Consider the following 16,450-nt stretch of genomic DNA (forward strand, 5'->3'; position numbering starts at 1 on the left):
AGTCCAGGGTCATATCAGAAAACAATACCATCGTGTCTGCCCAAAATGAAGCTCTGTCCAAAGCATCAAAATTAATACTGACTCATAGAAGGTTTTCAACTATGCAATTATATGTTTTCTCCCTTTTTTCCTGAACACAGAAACTTCGTTACGTTTAGAGTATTATATACATTTTAGAGTATTGGGAAGTTTTTCTTCTCCTCAGCATAAGCTCTCTCTTGATATTTCAGTCATACAGAGATCAACTTTAAAGACTGCAGTAAGGGTTAGAAGTATTTCTTTGGTTTTGTTTTCTTCTAGAAGAACTCTAAGAAGATTCTAACTCTTTCCAGAAGCATTCTAATCTTAGAAGAAATCTGTGTTCTGAAACACAATTTTACCTTCCAGCAAGAAGTCCCATGTCACTGAACTACACCAGAAGCGCCCAACTGCAGACTAATAAACTAAGATTTTTCACAATACTTGGCACTGGAAATGTTTTTACTAATGAAAAAACCAAATCCCTGAATTATACAGAAGTACTTTGGGAAAAGCTTGTTATTTCAAGAAATCATACTAAACGCTATAAAGTCTATTAAACTAAGTAAAATTAAAAAGCCTGTAATAGCAGGTTGAGAAGCCTGTTAAGAGAAGGAAATATTTTGTATAATCAGAATAACTCTTTTGACTTCTTATTGGTAAAATTTTATTGTCAAGAGTTATAAAAGGATTTTGGCCGCTAGTTGCCTCTGACAGTTGTGTTATGGAAAGAAAAAATAAAATGAGAAAACTTATATAATTAAGGTGTTCCAGACGATTAAACTCACTGGCAATTCTTTCCATGATTCAGTTACTTATTGACATAAAAATGCTTATTAGACATATGAACCATCAGATAAGACAGCTTGCCACGTGTCTTAGTACTAAAACTTCACTGATTTAGAAGATAGTGCTGCTTCAATTCTCCTCCTGTTTTATGGTCTTTTATATGTCACTAAACATGATATCAGGCAAGAAAAGTCCATTGGATATAATATATTACAGCTTTCTCATACTCACAAAGTTATACAAGAAGTGAAAGACTAAAACAGTATCTCAAATATAAACCCTCCTGTGTTTTTTTTCAGTGAATATTACAAGCATTCTAGATACCAAGAAGCCATGGAAGTTACTTTTATTTTTAGTTTTCTGTGTCAAAGACACTTGCACTGATGAGACATAAAGTTAGTATGGTTATGTAGCCTTCAAAAAGTGTTAACATGCTGGCAATGGCAGCTATGAAAGAATGGCTGGTGACTATCAGAACAAAACTCAATTCCACCAAACTGCAAACAAAGTTAGAAAATGTTAGCTATCTGTAAGCTGAAGTACTATTTAGAAACCCTTTCCAAAGCCTGTATTAATAGTACATTTATATCTGTGTAGCTCACAAATATTAATTTTCACAACGTTAGATGGAAAAAGGAGCTTTGCATTGGAATAGCAGCACTACAAGAACAAACCTTTGACGCTACCTTATTAAAGTACAAATTTTCTTTTGTCAAAGGTTCAACAGCTATTTACCTATCTTTGTTAAACACAAAGGACTTGAGAAAATTCAACAGAGATTAGACCAAGTTTGCTACCAAATTTACCACTCACTCTGGTTACAAATGTGCTATTAGCATCACAGAGGGTGGTCTCTGAAGTAATATAAAAACTGTATAGAAAAGAAATTTTGATACTAGATAGTGCTTGAAATAAAAGTTATTCCTTGTATTATGAAACAATCTCAACATATTAACATACATGAAAACATAACCCTAATGGAGAGTTTCAAGATGCGTTAATTTAAAATTTTTTACTTTTTTTGGTAAAAATCTACTTTTTCACTTTTGATGCTTTATACAGAAAAAATAGATGCATTTACTGAGAACCATATAAAAGTATCTTTTCTCTATGAAAGAAATAAGTTTGCTTTTAAAGGAATTTTTTTTTTGTTTAGGCAAGAAATATCACCTTCTCTAATTTGCCAAGGTACTTGGAATGTACTGCAATGCTAAGGACACATTAACAAACATACCTTCCTAACATCTGAGCTTTTAGGTTCAGTGGTCCAGGTGATGATTCGAGACACTGCTAACCTCGTTTCACTTGAGTTAACAAAATCTCCTGGATCCATCTGTTGTGCAAGAGTTTCTATGTATTTTAGGATTGCAACTTTAACCTGCAAAGAGAAACAGAGTCAGGTGGACAGTAAAAATGGTGTGCTACAAGAAAAAGTGTGCTTGCAGAGTGGAGTATTGCCTAAAATAAAGACTGCTTTTTTTCTAATTAAACTAGACATGTTTTCAGCATTGATATAAAACTTCTTATAACAAATCAATTTACAAGTGGATAAACATTTGAAGAAGGGAGTTATTCCATAGAAATTCAAATATTCATAGAAAGCTTACATTTCACTGCAATTAAAAGACACATAAATCACTGCATATGCAGAAGCTTGTATTTAAAAAAAAAAAGAAAGAAAAGATTTATTCAGAATTATTATGAACTTTTTTCAAGTACTAAAATGAAAAATGAGTATCATTTGATGAACCAATAATCAGCTCTTACTAGTTCCCACTAGCAGTTAGGTAGTTAATACTCAGTACTTTTTTATAAAACACCAGAGTCGAGCAGTCACTGTCCTTGGGAATAAGCCACAGGAATCTTCCCATTAAATACTAAGAAGGTGTGGAATGGAATTTCTAGAAGAGACTCGGGGGGGGGGGGTGTCACGTGCACACTTTTTTTAAAGATATGTAGAAGACAGAAACATGGATTCACCCGGACGACAGAAAAGCTGCTGTACTCCCTGATTTATCTAAGGTTTATCACAGTTCTTTTACTCCACTAACTCCCTCTACTCCTTATGCAGAATCCCTGTTTTGTACATCCCAGCCTCTCTCTAGTTTCTCCAATACTGCCCTACTTGGGCAAAGGGCTACTATGCCCCTATAATATTTACCTCCTCAACTCCTGCTGCCTCAGAGATTTGTCACCCAACCAACAAAAGTGGTGAACATTTATTTAGGTCACCTATTTGACTTGGCTGCTTTAATTTCCACTAGTAATTACAGTGAACTAGAAATACCTATCAGGAGGGAGACACCTACATCCATCATAATCAGAAACCAAACCAGTTCTGGGTGTATCTTTGATTGTTCATGGCTTGTAGTACAACTGTTCTGAGCAAAGCTATTCAGAAATTTCTCTTGGTCATGAAACTTGCAAGCTAGTAAAAACTCAAGATACACTGGCACACACATGAGGATTAATAATGAATACTTCATTTTCAAAGCAGCTGTTAAAGCTCAACTTTGAAGTTACACAACAAGTAACAGCTGGAGGCTTTCATCTTATGCAGATCAATATCAACAAATGCAGTAAAACCCACACTATTTGCTAGATTCTTTCCAAGGAAAAAATAAACCACAAACACCTCTGGAGCAAAAAAACCTTAGGCCACATGACTTCCCAAATATGAAGTAGTAGTTAAAATTTCTACATTACCAAGTGAAACCATTATGACAACACTATGTTTCACTGTTTAGGACATAAATATATTTAATATAACACTTCCAAAAAATTGCTCTTAAGAGCTGTAACACTTAGAACACCCAGAGGCATTTCTCCCACTGAAAAAACTCTGAAGTACTGTATCTGAGAGAGGAGTATTATTTAGTGTTTAAACTATTCCCTGAGGAAATTGCACAGACTTCTGGAAAGACGGAGGCTCTCAGGAGAGAGAAGAGCACTGAACAGAAGAAGAATGGAGAGAGTTCACACTAATAAAGCTTTTCACAGTGAGACACATTCCCAAAGCTAAATTTGAGAGCTATTTTGAAAAAGAGTGTTTTTCACCAATTGTTTTTCAGAGAAGAAATTCTAGAAGGGCTACACTTTTCTATGCTCACATACAATGAAACAGTATTATTACAGACAAAAAAACCCACCCTGAAGTAAACTCCATAAGAGCAGTGAATCTATTTTAGATGTATTTTTGCCAATATTTTTTGCCAATATTTACAATATAACCAATATTTTGCTTATTACAATAAGATGTACAGAACTGAAATTCAGGAATAAAAAGTCTAGCACAGTTCTCTTTCAACAATCCATCTAATCTTTCTGAGAGGAGATGAAAATTTTTTTGACTGCAATGAAAGCATCTCTAAAATTCTTACAATGAATATCTGGCATTAATCTGAAACCACTCTTTGTGAAGTTGCTTAATACTGTCCTGACGTTCTTTGTACTCTTCTAGGTTGAATTTACTGCATTTTTGCTGGACTATAAACACTGAGGCATTTTTCCTGTACAGTATATAACACAGACAGGCATTTTGTTTAAGAACAGCACTGCTGCAGTAAGTGAGATGAAATACATACAGATCAAGTCACAATTAGCACTATGACTCACAAAAAAATAGATCAGACATAAATAGAATTAAAGTGCTTCATAAATATCTTTCACATATAATGAAACAATAAGTTCTGGCACAAAAATATGTGCAACTACCTCCAGAGATTCAGGAACTACTGTAAGAATACTACAGTCAGTGCTAGAGGATAAATTGTTTTTCTGTCCTGTGAAAAATGTGAGATGTACAGGGTTTCTTTTGCTACATAAGGGTAAGAGAACAGAAACATTTCATGTAACAGTAAAAAAAGAAAAAAGGAGAAAGGAATACAGAGAAGTTGCTTTCCTCAAACCTGAAAACAGTCTGCTTACACCCCAGGTGTCTGTCTCCGAGTTACTGGATACTAAAAAGTGACTGCCTCTGCCATTATTTAACAAAATTACTAAAAGGTACACTAAAGGTGAATTTTGAAGGGCTCTCTCACTGCTGCAAATCTGTGTCATTGGTTGGTTGTTTTCTTTTAATTCAGAAATTTTAATACTGACTTTGTAAAAAAAGAAAATCTGATCCAACTGCGGCAAAAACCTTTGTCAATAAATCAGTACTTTCAAAGGAAAGAGGGATTCAGAAATGTGAGCTCTGGTCACAATGCTTAAATCAATTCCTCACTGAGTCTGAGCCATCTGATATTCAAGCCAAGAAAAATGACTGGAAGTGCATTTCAGGACAACATTCATTCTTTGGAAACTGTATGTTTTGCACCTGCAAAAATAAGCTTAACAGATTATATCCCGTGTAGAACATTTGGCTCCTATGCCCACCTATACATTTGACTGAAATAGATATATGCATCTGACATCTCTAAGCTGAGTTTCAGCAGTTTTCACCACATCTACACGTAAAATTACCACAGAACTAAGACAGATACTCCACAGTACATTACGCTGGATCCTCTGCAGATTTGGTCAGTGGAGTTCTATCTTCTTTATGGTTGGTCCTCTTACTGCCTAGCTATCCAAATCCACCTCTGTGGCCGCTCTAAAAGCCCAAGTTTTATTGTCTGAGACTTAGCTGTGTTTCTAAGGGTAAGAATGATAATGATGGTTTGCTCCAAAGGGTCATGATTATTTACTACCATGTGAAAACCAGAGGAAAAAGTAATTTGCAGAAGGCAATCATTCCACGGCACAAATTTCTGATATACCATTCCTTCTTATATCTGACCATCTCTAAGGATGCTGAAAATCCCTTCTCTGACTTTTTCCTGTCACAGTGACTGCCGCTTCTCAGTATTCCTTGCCCAAAGGCACACTGTGAAACAAGATGATAATTTATCAAAGAACAAAAGCTGAAGACTTCAAGAATTGGAGTAGTACCCTAGGATTATCAATTAATCTGTTAGACATCTGGGTGCACTGAAGATGGGTTTAGTAAAAGTATTTAAAAATGTGGATATTAAATAGATACTTCTGCAACTTGTGCTCAATAACTTTATTGTCTGGATCCTGAAGTTGTAGTTACCATATAAAGACAGAAGTAGGGAAGAGATACCACTTTCTTCTAGAAAAAAGCTTACCTTCTCTTAAACATACTTTACTGTCCCAAAAATTCATTTTAAATACTCTTGATATTGTTTCAAACTAACACGTGTCCTTCTACAGAGGTAACTTTTACCGACATCTTGATTTCAGAAGTCTCTCTCAAATACCGGAAATTATTTTCAGAATGTCTTCCCACTAAGTGTTACATATTTCTTAATTCCTTCTAGGCCATACAGTGAATAATCCTGAACATTGCCCCAACTCAGTCAAGTAGGAGTCTGTATCCTGTTCCAAATCTACATTCTCAATTTTGAAACATGCTCAATATACTTTTACTACCTATACAACTGTATGGGAAAAAAAAAAAAGACTACCTCAACCATCAAATCCACCTTCCTGGGGAGGAAACCAAGTAAAATAAAACCAAGATAATTTTTTTCTAAGGATTCATTTAAACAACAAACTGATTTTTACTACCTCATTTGCTGTCTTCAATAAATGACAGCAGTCCCTTTTTAACACAGCTCTACGAAGCAACAGTGGTCAACGTATCAACTGTCCTCAAAAGCTTAAAAATGTAAATTTTACTGTATTGTAGACAAAAAAGGCATATTCATGTGACTTTAGGTTCAACATAACTTGGGAAAAGTCATATTCTTGTGCAGTGTCAAACTGTATTTCGTGCAGGATAGAGCAGAAAATGCCAGTTATCATATGCTTGTTATTTCCCCTTTCACATTACTCATAAATCTTGTTAGGATTTGATGCATTTATACTAAAATCAACTCTCTTTGGAACTGCAAATGTATTACAGAACACATTTTTACTTTTCAGTTCTGCTGACAGGTCTATGGACTACAGATTCTTATGTAAAAATGTGTGTAATTATAAAACTACACACTGCTTCAGAAAAGTGTACCAAAGAGGGAGTTGATTTTTGACACAGTAACTCAAATTCATATTAATATTAGAATAATTTAAAATAACTGAAGACCTATCAGGCCAAACACAGGAAAATAATATATATATATATATGAACTAGGAAAAGAAGATTGGGAAATCACAAACATAAAATTAGAAAAGACTTGATAGAGTGAGTTTGCATAACCAGCTTGATGTTAGGCAGCCACATTTTTGTTGCTCATTTTTACTGTATTGTGGTTTTATTAGATCTCTCTTGTAGCAAACATTTTCATACTATTGTCATGTTTAAAACTGAACATCTGCATGCTTAAAGTTTCTCGCAAAGGTTAGTAGCAGCATATGAATGCATTCAAATAAAAATTATTGAAAACACTGTAAGAGTTTCACATAGGGTTAAAGAATAAAGACAATAATTCAGACAAAAACCTTTGAGCTCCAAAAAGAGCGAAGCTGGTCCTGTAGTGCTGGCTTGACTGTCTGAAAGTTTACAAAAACAAAATCCACTAATTGAAAACCTGTTTTTTCTTTGTTTTTAAACAAAACAAAAATAACAATCCAATTTCAAATATTAAGACAAACAAATGTCTATGAATGAAGATTTCTGTTTTCAAAGCAAGCCTGAAAAGTCTTACCTTCAGGCTAGGTGTTTGGGTCTGGTCAACAGTAAATCTCATTAAAATACTGAATTGGAGGTCATTTGGAAAAGATTCCCTGTAAACAAACAAAATAATGTTAGGTTATGTGAAATTTTCTCTTAATACCTTTTGAGAAATGCTAAATAAGCCCTCACTCTTTTCAGTGAAGAAAAGCTTTAGTACTTCAAAAAGAAATTTCTACAGGTTTTGCTGATACTGTATCTGACTTTTCAGAAACATTCATTTTGGTATGTAAAGGACAAAATTAAAAGAATTCCTGCTTCAAAGCAATTACAGTTATAATAGATAATGCAAGTAATAAGGAATCATACAATAATGATATGGTAGTATCATATTCTAAGTTTTTGCAATCCCCAAGTCAATATGCAGCAGTACTGCTGAAGTTATACACCACACCCCTCCCACATACTTCTCCAAACTAGCCTGCTCCATTCTGCTCTCTACTCTCCCATACTGCATCTCCAGGTATGATCCTCAAGGGGTCTGCTGCAGCAGCAAAAAAATTCTCTGTCTCCCAGCTACATACACCATACTCTTCCCCAGATTTCCCAGCCCATCTGGCACGTGGATAGGCTCAGCAGAGGCCTGGACTGCTTAGACTGTCCTGTACTTCAGAGAATGGAGCATGACAATAAGTCCCAGAGCCCCTCCAACTCTACTTAAAAGACTTAGTTTTCAATTGGAAATAACACTAGACAGGGATGGGTATCTCTGATGGTCCCCAAAATCATGAAGATCATTTTGGAATCAGTCTATTAATGAAGTCTGGGGACAACGGAGGGAAGACAGACAGCAAACCTATTACTGCCATAATAATTAAATGTTATGCTGACACTGAGAGATCAATATTCCAATAAGACTTTTACAACAAAATAAATAAGTTTAAACATAATTTCTACATCACCGAACACGGGGCAAGACAACAAACATACATGGCTCAGATGCACATTTTGGAATCAGATAAGTAGTATCATATTAGTTTTTCAGCGTTAAAACTCAGACCCTTTCAACTGAGAATCACTTAGGAAACCAAGATGCTTAAGTACCAAGATTTACTGAAGTTTCACAATCTGTTATGAGCTCTGCATTTTTCCAAGAATCATAAAACACACAGAAAAAAAAAAAAAAGACAAAGAAATAACCTGGAAGTAAGGGTTTGGAACTTTTTTCTTTTGTTATTAAGAACTTTATTTTATTTCTAACAATTAATTTCTTCCATTATTAACAACTATATTGTTGTTACTTCTTAACAACTCATTACCTTGTCACATCAAGCGCCTTCTGAACTTTTGCTTGTACAGATCCAAGCAAATCAGCGCCCATTTTTTTCAACAGCTGTGTCAGCAGTACAAACAGCCAGTCCTGCAGATCTTCTTTATGGACCTGGATGAAGTCGACCAGTGTCTCCAAAAACATACTGAACACCTAAAAGGCAGAAGAAGATGGAAAGAGGGTAGGATGGGGCAAAAGAGGAAACGACACTGACGTATGCTGAACTTACAAACAAAGAAGAAAGCAGTAAGGGAATCAAAGGCAGAGAAAGGCAGTGTTTTGCAGCCAAGCAGGAAAAAAAGAAAAAAAAAGGAAAAGAAAAGAAATCTGCCTTGCTTTTTCATTGGATTTTGATACAAGAGTTTATTGGAAATGTTAGCTGACTTCTGTAGAAGTTTGACAATTAGATATTCCATGCAGTTTTGTCAAGAAAAGAAATGCTTACTGTGATGGCTGGCGCAACCTCAATTTTTCCAGTATAACTTAATTTTTTACCCTTTCAAGCTTTATCATTGAGTTGATTTGACATATTCCTCAAAGACTACAAAAAGGTTTTCTCTTTAAAACCAAAAAAGCTGCTACAATTGTTTAGCAAAATATTAATTGTAAATATATACATTACTAAATACTGCAAAATCATGAAAGTTCGCCAATTCCTTTACATAAAATATTTGTAGAAGAGAACAAGATTCTTCTACTATTGCAGGTATCCCAACACAAAATTATTCACCACAGGAGGGGAAAAAAGTCACGATGAATGCATTTCAGATTGGCAGGTGTTTAAAACACAGAAGTACTTTTGTCTTTTAGAAAACAGGATATCCATTGTGTTCTTTTCAACAAACAATGTTGAAAGACTGCATTCGGTAAAAAAAAATAAATCAAAACAAAACCATGTATTTTTGTATTTACAGTAACCTCAGCACTCACACCAGGAAGAAGGGCTTTTTGGAGGGAAGGGGTAAAGGAGGGCACGACAAACAGGTAACTTGGTTTAAACAACTCTTTTAGTAAATCTCACTAATTTTAAGTTTTTTTTCAAGACTTACAGAGTGAAATCAGAATGTATATGCTCTATACAAGTGTGGCCCATAGATTTCCTGTTTCTCTGGCAAGAAAAATGGGTGTTTGGGCTGAAAATACTACCTTCAGAACTGATACACACTCTAGCTCCAGCACAGAGTTGGGTATAGAAGCAGAAATATTGCTGTGATGCAAAGCAGGTTGGAGAGATATTGCCTCCCGAGTATTTTTGACATGGGTACATGGTCAGAAATTGCTGCTGTAGAGGAAGGGCTGGAACCCCACATCCTCCTGCAGCTGACCTGCCTAGTCATATGATCAAATTTTGCTACTGTCTGTGAGGGTGCATGATCCCAAACTGTGATCATACCTCATGTGGCTGCAGAGACAAGCCCATGGAAGTGGACTTTCTTCCACAACACTGATCCAAATTTGAAGGAGGTGGTGCATGCTGCTGTATGCCTTCTTCGCTGAGGAAATTTGATCTCTTAAGTTGATTATCAAGTCAGGGTATGCAAATGCACACCATAAAGTGGAAAAAATCCACACAAGTATCTTTTAAAGAAGTGCCTCAAAATTTACACTAGAAATAAAAAATAAATTCAAATTCTTTTTGTCAAGAAAAGTTGGACCAGATGATCCTTGAGGTTCCCTTCTATCTAGGTATTCTATGATTTTCTCAGGATCCATTAAAGACTAGGGAGAACCCTTTAAGAAACATCTTAAATACTGAAGGATCCATGTTAGAAACAAAACAATACAAATCCTACTCAATATAAAGCCTGTAATGATTATCTGCTTAAATTAACTTCCCTTTTGGGGCAAACTACATTAGAAATTGTAAAAAAAAAAAAAAAAAAAGAGAGAGAAAAATTGCCAACTCCCTGCTGTATTCAGGTCTGAGTTTGACAAATTACCCTGCCAGTACTGGGACAAAATTTTTATGCTTGGGATTAGAAACATCTTCTGTATTAGGCTAAACTGAAACAATACATCACTTTGTGGATGCACAAAGCTGTAGACACAATTACAAGACAGGCAAGCCAAAGCAATAAGTACTTTCTGTATTGTAATATGACAGTCTTTGGATTTCACAGCCCTAAAATATGGGAAAAGTATACTGGACTTAGGCAAGCAACAAAAAAAAAATTCCAGTGATTCCAATGATTACACTGGGGGATCTTAAAACTATATTCAAACCCCTTCAAATTAAACTATACAGGTCAGCAGAATTTAAACCTGTTTAAACCTGTTTCTTTGAGTTTGCAGACACTGACACACACATCTTCTCCATTAAAACACGAAGGCTGAACAAACTGGTTACAACTTCTTATTTGATGGAGTAATGTGGACTACTTATGATACTTCAAACATGTAAAGTGGTTTAATTTCAAATCATTATGGAAACAAATTATCAGTCAATGGCAAAAGTACTCTTAAGATCCTGTGCTGATGTTTTAGCTGTTAAAAATACATCTAACTGAGGACTCAGTTTTGTTTTCATGCTTTATTTGGTTTTAGGTTTACCACAGTGAATGTCTGGAGAAAACTCATTTGAGTCATTTTGTTTTATTAAAAAAAAAAAAACAAAACAAAACAAATAACTAATCATACCATTTTGTCTTATACCAAAGTGTGAACAATTTAAGAAGGCTGAAAGAGCATTTAAGGTAAAGGATGAACTTGGAATGGAAAATGGAACTCAACCACCTATATGTTGAACAATGTATGTGGATACTGCAAAAACTGCAGTTTCCCTTTTTATGATGCAAATTAAAATTCTGAAATTAACCATCTAAAGCTGAAGATTTTAATAATTTGATAGTGGAAAAAAAATAGATATGAAAATAACTATAAGTGATCTACCTTTAAAATGAATTATTTCAGATGTGCCAACCACCACAATATAAAGCAGGAATGCATAACCAAACAATGTCAGTTAATTAGTAGATAAAGCACATCTTGAAAATTTACCACACAGTTTACTAATTGTATATAGCATTTTATGACTGCAAAAGGCTTGACACTGCATGAACTCTTTGGGGAAGAAAAATAGAGAAAAAGGGTTAATTGCACATTCATGCAAGTAAGGTTAGGCTTCCAACAAATATTGAACCAACTTACTCTCTAAAGAGAGTTCCAACACAGGGGACAGCATGCAAAACAAAACAAAAACAAAACAAAACAAAAAAGAACAACAGAAAAGGGAAAAAGATAAAAACACACAAATTAGTGGCCATCAATACAAAGTTCCTGTATGGAATATAAAACAAAATAAAACAAAAAAGGTATTTAAAAACTTTTATGATAAATTTAGTAATTTTATTGGGATACCCAATGTATTTTTAAAATAAGCACTTGGTATGTTCTTCGAATCATTCTCCCATTTTCTCCTCCAAATGTTAATAATCTCTTTTTCTGTGTAACTCCCTACATCCAGCTATCATGCTAAAGTAAACTTTAAAAAAAAACCAACACAAAAGTGATGACAGAGTAATTCCTACAGACACCTAAATAAAATCTAAGATGAGATTTATGTAGCCGTATGTATGTAATAAAAAAAAAAAATCACAGCTCATGAACTCTTAATACTTAAAGGATCCTCCTGATAATATATTAATTAAAACTATTAATAGTTTTGCAATACCAAAAAGCAGGCAAGGTTTCAGTGACTGGAACAAGAGTACCACATGTGTTACAACACAGGCCCAATTTCAAACTCAAAGTAATGTTATTTTACGTCAGAATGCCCAGTAAACAAACACAACAATCAAATAGAACAACTCAATGTAACATTCCTAAAGGCTTAATGAAAAGGTAAAATGTTCTTCTGACACAAGTTTTGGAACATTTTCATCATCCTTCCCTGGCTCTCCCACTACAAAAGAAATCTCCAAGGTAGTTCTGACATATTCATTGCTGCAATATTAATTAACACAGAAAAGGTAAAATTAAACTGAGCTGGTATTCACAATTTTGTCACTACTTCATTTAAAAATCAGTAATATGTCAACATTTAATTTTCTTTCCTCTTCTTCAAATTTTCACTTTATGGAATGTTTTCTTCTCTTAAACTACTTGGTTTAGTCTTTTCTTCTGGACTGCTGCAGTATGTCAGTAACTTCAGTATCATATTGCTGTCTTGAATGCAAGTTTTTACCAAAATACATGGTGTCAGAGATAGCAGCTAAGTCACTTTTTCCAGCAGGAAAAATAAGGAGAGATAAACACTGTTAAGACTTCCCACCACTCTGAATTTCATTTTCCATAGCAGAAATAAGGAAGACTTAAACATATGTAAAATGTATTGCATAATCAAAGTAGTTTTTCAGAATTCTACTGGGAAAAGCCAATGCTTCTGAAATAATACTTTGCTCTGAATTTACCTGGGTTATCATTTTACCAATTCTGAAATATGTACACAAAATAGAACATGTTATACTCAACATAAAAGGTAAGGTTTCTTCCAAACAAGCCTATAATTCTAATAAAATGTGATGTTACATGTTTTTTTTTATGTGATACCATTTATTAAGCTCCTTACTTACCTGCAGTCCTTCTGCTATGAGAAACTGTGACATACATCAAGCTGTACTAGTAACCCAACTCCCAAAAAAACGGTAAAAGTACTATCAAGTGAAGTAAGTCAGCTTAGAAAACAGATTATTCTCCTTGTTATATCATCCATACTGAGTCTTTACCTAGGCAAAACTAAATAAAACATCACATATTCTTTTATACCAAAGTATAGTCTCCTTATTGAATACTAACAATGAAGTAAAAATTATTCACCAGTCTCAACTGCCAGTCCTATTTATGAAATTCAAGAAAGACATCATAAGCTATGATAATACAAAATACCCTGGGAAGTAAGTGAGCACACATTTGGCACAGTTCCTCAGACTATGCGTGATTTAGTCAGACCGCTTTCTTTATAATTTATATTACTGCAGAGCCTTTTGTTTTTAACTGTGAAAACCTTTACTCATGTTGAAGTGGCCTCTGTAAACAACATGACTTAAAAATGCAAATTTTGAGCACAAATTGCTGAACTACTTCAACATATCTTATTTTACACTAACCTTTACTTTATTTTAATGATCCTGCAGAGAAAGGAGGAAGATTATCTTGTTCAAAATCGCAAATTAAATGAATTGAAAAGTGATACCATTAACTACTTAGGCTTGTCAAATTCTACATGTGCAATTATCACTAACATAACGTATCATAACTGCCTTTCTAGTAATAGATAATTTCAAACATTTACTGAAAATAAGAAATACCTAAACATACCTTACTGTGAGGATCAGCAAACATTCTTGTGAAGATTTCACACAACCTTTTCAACTCAACACGACTGTCAAAGTGACAACAATACATTAGTCAAACTCCCTTGCTGGTACTACTGGAACACTAATGCATAGCAATCAGCAAAATCAACTGTAAATATTGAATCAAATAATCTACTAAACTAGGTAGAGAAAGGCATTTTAAGACATGCATAAAAATGTAAAAGATTGTATCAAGAATGAGACTTTTAACCTGGAAATGTCTCTTTAAATTGTCTCATACATTATACCATTCCCAGCTGTTTTAATGGAGCAGATAATGAAAAAGGTATTCTTAGCAGCGAGTAGTAAACAGTTTCTTCTGAATAAATACCCCCCAAATTATAATAATAACAAAAAATTAATTATAATATAAATAAAATAAAGGCCTTCCATCAATACTAGATGCAAGGACTTAAGAGAATTCTTACAATACAAAAATTCCTAAATTTTGAATTCACTACATACATTAGTAAAATCGTAAATATACATTATTTGCCAGAAGTGAGAAAAGCTTTCCCATTCTTTCCCCCATCTTCCTCTCAGAGACACACACCCTGCCTTTCCTCTCTCCCTTGCCTCTCAACAACTTTGAAATAAAATGTTTTCTCTATTAACACGTCTTCTTACCTTAAAGTTCTCTGGTTCTTTAGTAAGTTTTGCAGGCCCAGAAGGCCTTCTTTTCTCTCTGACCAGTTGGTGCTGGCACAGCGATTCAGGACTTCAGCCACGTCTTCTGTCTGTCTCATGTATGTTGGTATGCTTCCATTCCTAGAGCTATAGGACCTTTCTGAACAGGCACTTGAAGCATCACTGTTGGCATCATCATCTGAGTACATCCCATAGGACTCATATCTTCTTCGCACAGGCTTCTTCTATTGCACAGAAACAACTCACGTAAGCACTGATTTTCAAAGAGACAGTATAACACACCCATAATTTATAGAAAGACCAACAGCTCAAAAAATTGGTGTGACCCCTATTCCCTGCAGCGACAAATGGCTCCAACTGTTCAGCCGGTCAAACCAAGTTAATAAAAATACTTTAAAGTATGGCTTGCACAGTATTCCAAGTATAAAAGCAAAGCAAACACAGAGAAGACATGTTTGACAAAATGTTTAACTTTAGGTTTACCTGCAACAACCCATAAGACTGCAGGATAGAAAAACAAAGACTCTGTCTTTAAAGTTAGTTATTTCACTTAATAGCTTTATATATGTTACATAATATAAGAATCAGGTCTAAATCCATATATTCTATCATTTTAACTTACTTTGTATCAAATATGTTAATAGCAAACTATTAAACTATTGAAGAAGAAAAATAGTTTCTATACCTTAGTCCGTATGTCTCCTAAGAGCTGTTAGCAGTAAATTATTGAAAAGAAACAGAAATTGAGAACAGGAAGGTAAGGCATAGCAGCATTGTGACTAGTAAACTTCCTGCCACTGGACAACACACAGACGTATTGTAAATTTTGTTCTTAGCTCTCTGTGTCTAATCAGCATATTGCACATTGCCAAGAAGAAGTTTGCTTCCATTTCGATGGAAATATTACATATCACCTGCTGATTGGTCACAAAGACTTCTCTGTCAAAATCTTTGTGTTAGCAATATTTGAGAATGAAGACTTAACACACATAGTTAATTGTTATTAAACTATGAAACCTTCATTTAAACTTTATTTTCTCATCAACTTCTTCATCTCTAACTTCAATAACTAAATTTTGTCAGTGCAACAATTACTACAGCAATGTTCTACAAAAAAAATTAATTACATAATGCAAAATACCAAACCCCTTTAAAACAAGAACAGGCCAACAAAACAAAATACAACATGCCAATGGCCAGAGGAAAATAAAAAAGCTATTTATCCTAAAAGGAAAAAACATACAGCTCTGCAAAACAGCTCTTGCCGTTCAAATTTTGAAGCTAGCAGTTAAAAATTCAGGTAATTGCATACTCAAAGAAGCAGGAGCATAAGTGATTGTTTTCCCCTTAATTACTACTGCAATTTACATAGGGTTCCCATTTTTAACCATGGAATAACTTAAAAGATATCACAATAAGAATTAGTTAATACATCAAATAAAAAGCAGGCTTACTGTCAACAGAAAGAGCATACACAATGTGTAAGAGAATAAAGGAAGGGAAAAATCACAAAGACACACATTTTTGAAAAGAGACACCGTAAGGAAAAAAAATGGTTTTTAAAGAAATGAATCTGAAATGCCAAGGACTGTACTAAAGTAAAAGACATAAAAATATGTAAAGATCACCATTATTGCTGCATTTCATGCCAGAAGACTGACATCCCTTTGGCTTAAGCAGTACTAAAACTAG

General features: G+C 34.3%; 1 protein-coding gene across 50 annotated transcripts in view; it reads right to left on the reverse strand.

Annotated features, from left to right (window-relative positions):
* Window positions 1–16,450, reverse strand: part of CLASP2 (cytoplasmic linker associated protein 2) — a 152,730-nt gene that overhangs the window by 17,908 nt on the left and 118,372 nt on the right. For 19 of the 50 annotated variants that reach the window (XR_010433805.1, XM_064669297.1, XM_064669143.1 and 16 more), the window contains 7 exons: window positions 15,444–15,467; window positions 14,738–14,982; window positions 14,073–14,136; window positions 8,746–8,909; window positions 7,461–7,539; window positions 7,255–7,305; window positions 2,042–2,185 (listed from right to left, as the gene is read on the reverse strand). Coding sequence is in view for 49 of the 50 variants with exons in the window: in XM_064669297.1 (XP_064525367.1) it covers window positions 2,042–2,185; window positions 7,255–7,305; window positions 7,461–7,539; window positions 8,746–8,909; window positions 14,073–14,136; window positions 14,738–14,982; window positions 15,444–15,467 (771 nt within the window). In the remaining variant the exon portion in view is untranslated. The remainder of the gene's footprint in view (window positions 1–2,041; window positions 2,186–7,254; window positions 7,306–7,460; window positions 7,540–8,745; window positions 8,910–14,072; window positions 14,137–14,737; window positions 14,983–15,443; window positions 15,468–16,450) is intronic. The other 31 variants (XM_064669421.1, XM_064669305.1, XM_064669218.1 and 28 more) reach the window with 5 other exon arrangements.

The sequence above is a fragment of the Pseudopipra pipra genome, chromosome 1, assembly GCF_036250125.1.
Source record: "Pseudopipra pipra isolate bDixPip1 chromosome 1, bDixPip1.hap1, whole genome shotgun sequence".
In the NCBI taxonomy this organism is placed as follows: Eukaryota; Metazoa; Chordata; class Aves; order Passeriformes; family Pipridae; genus Pseudopipra; species Pseudopipra pipra.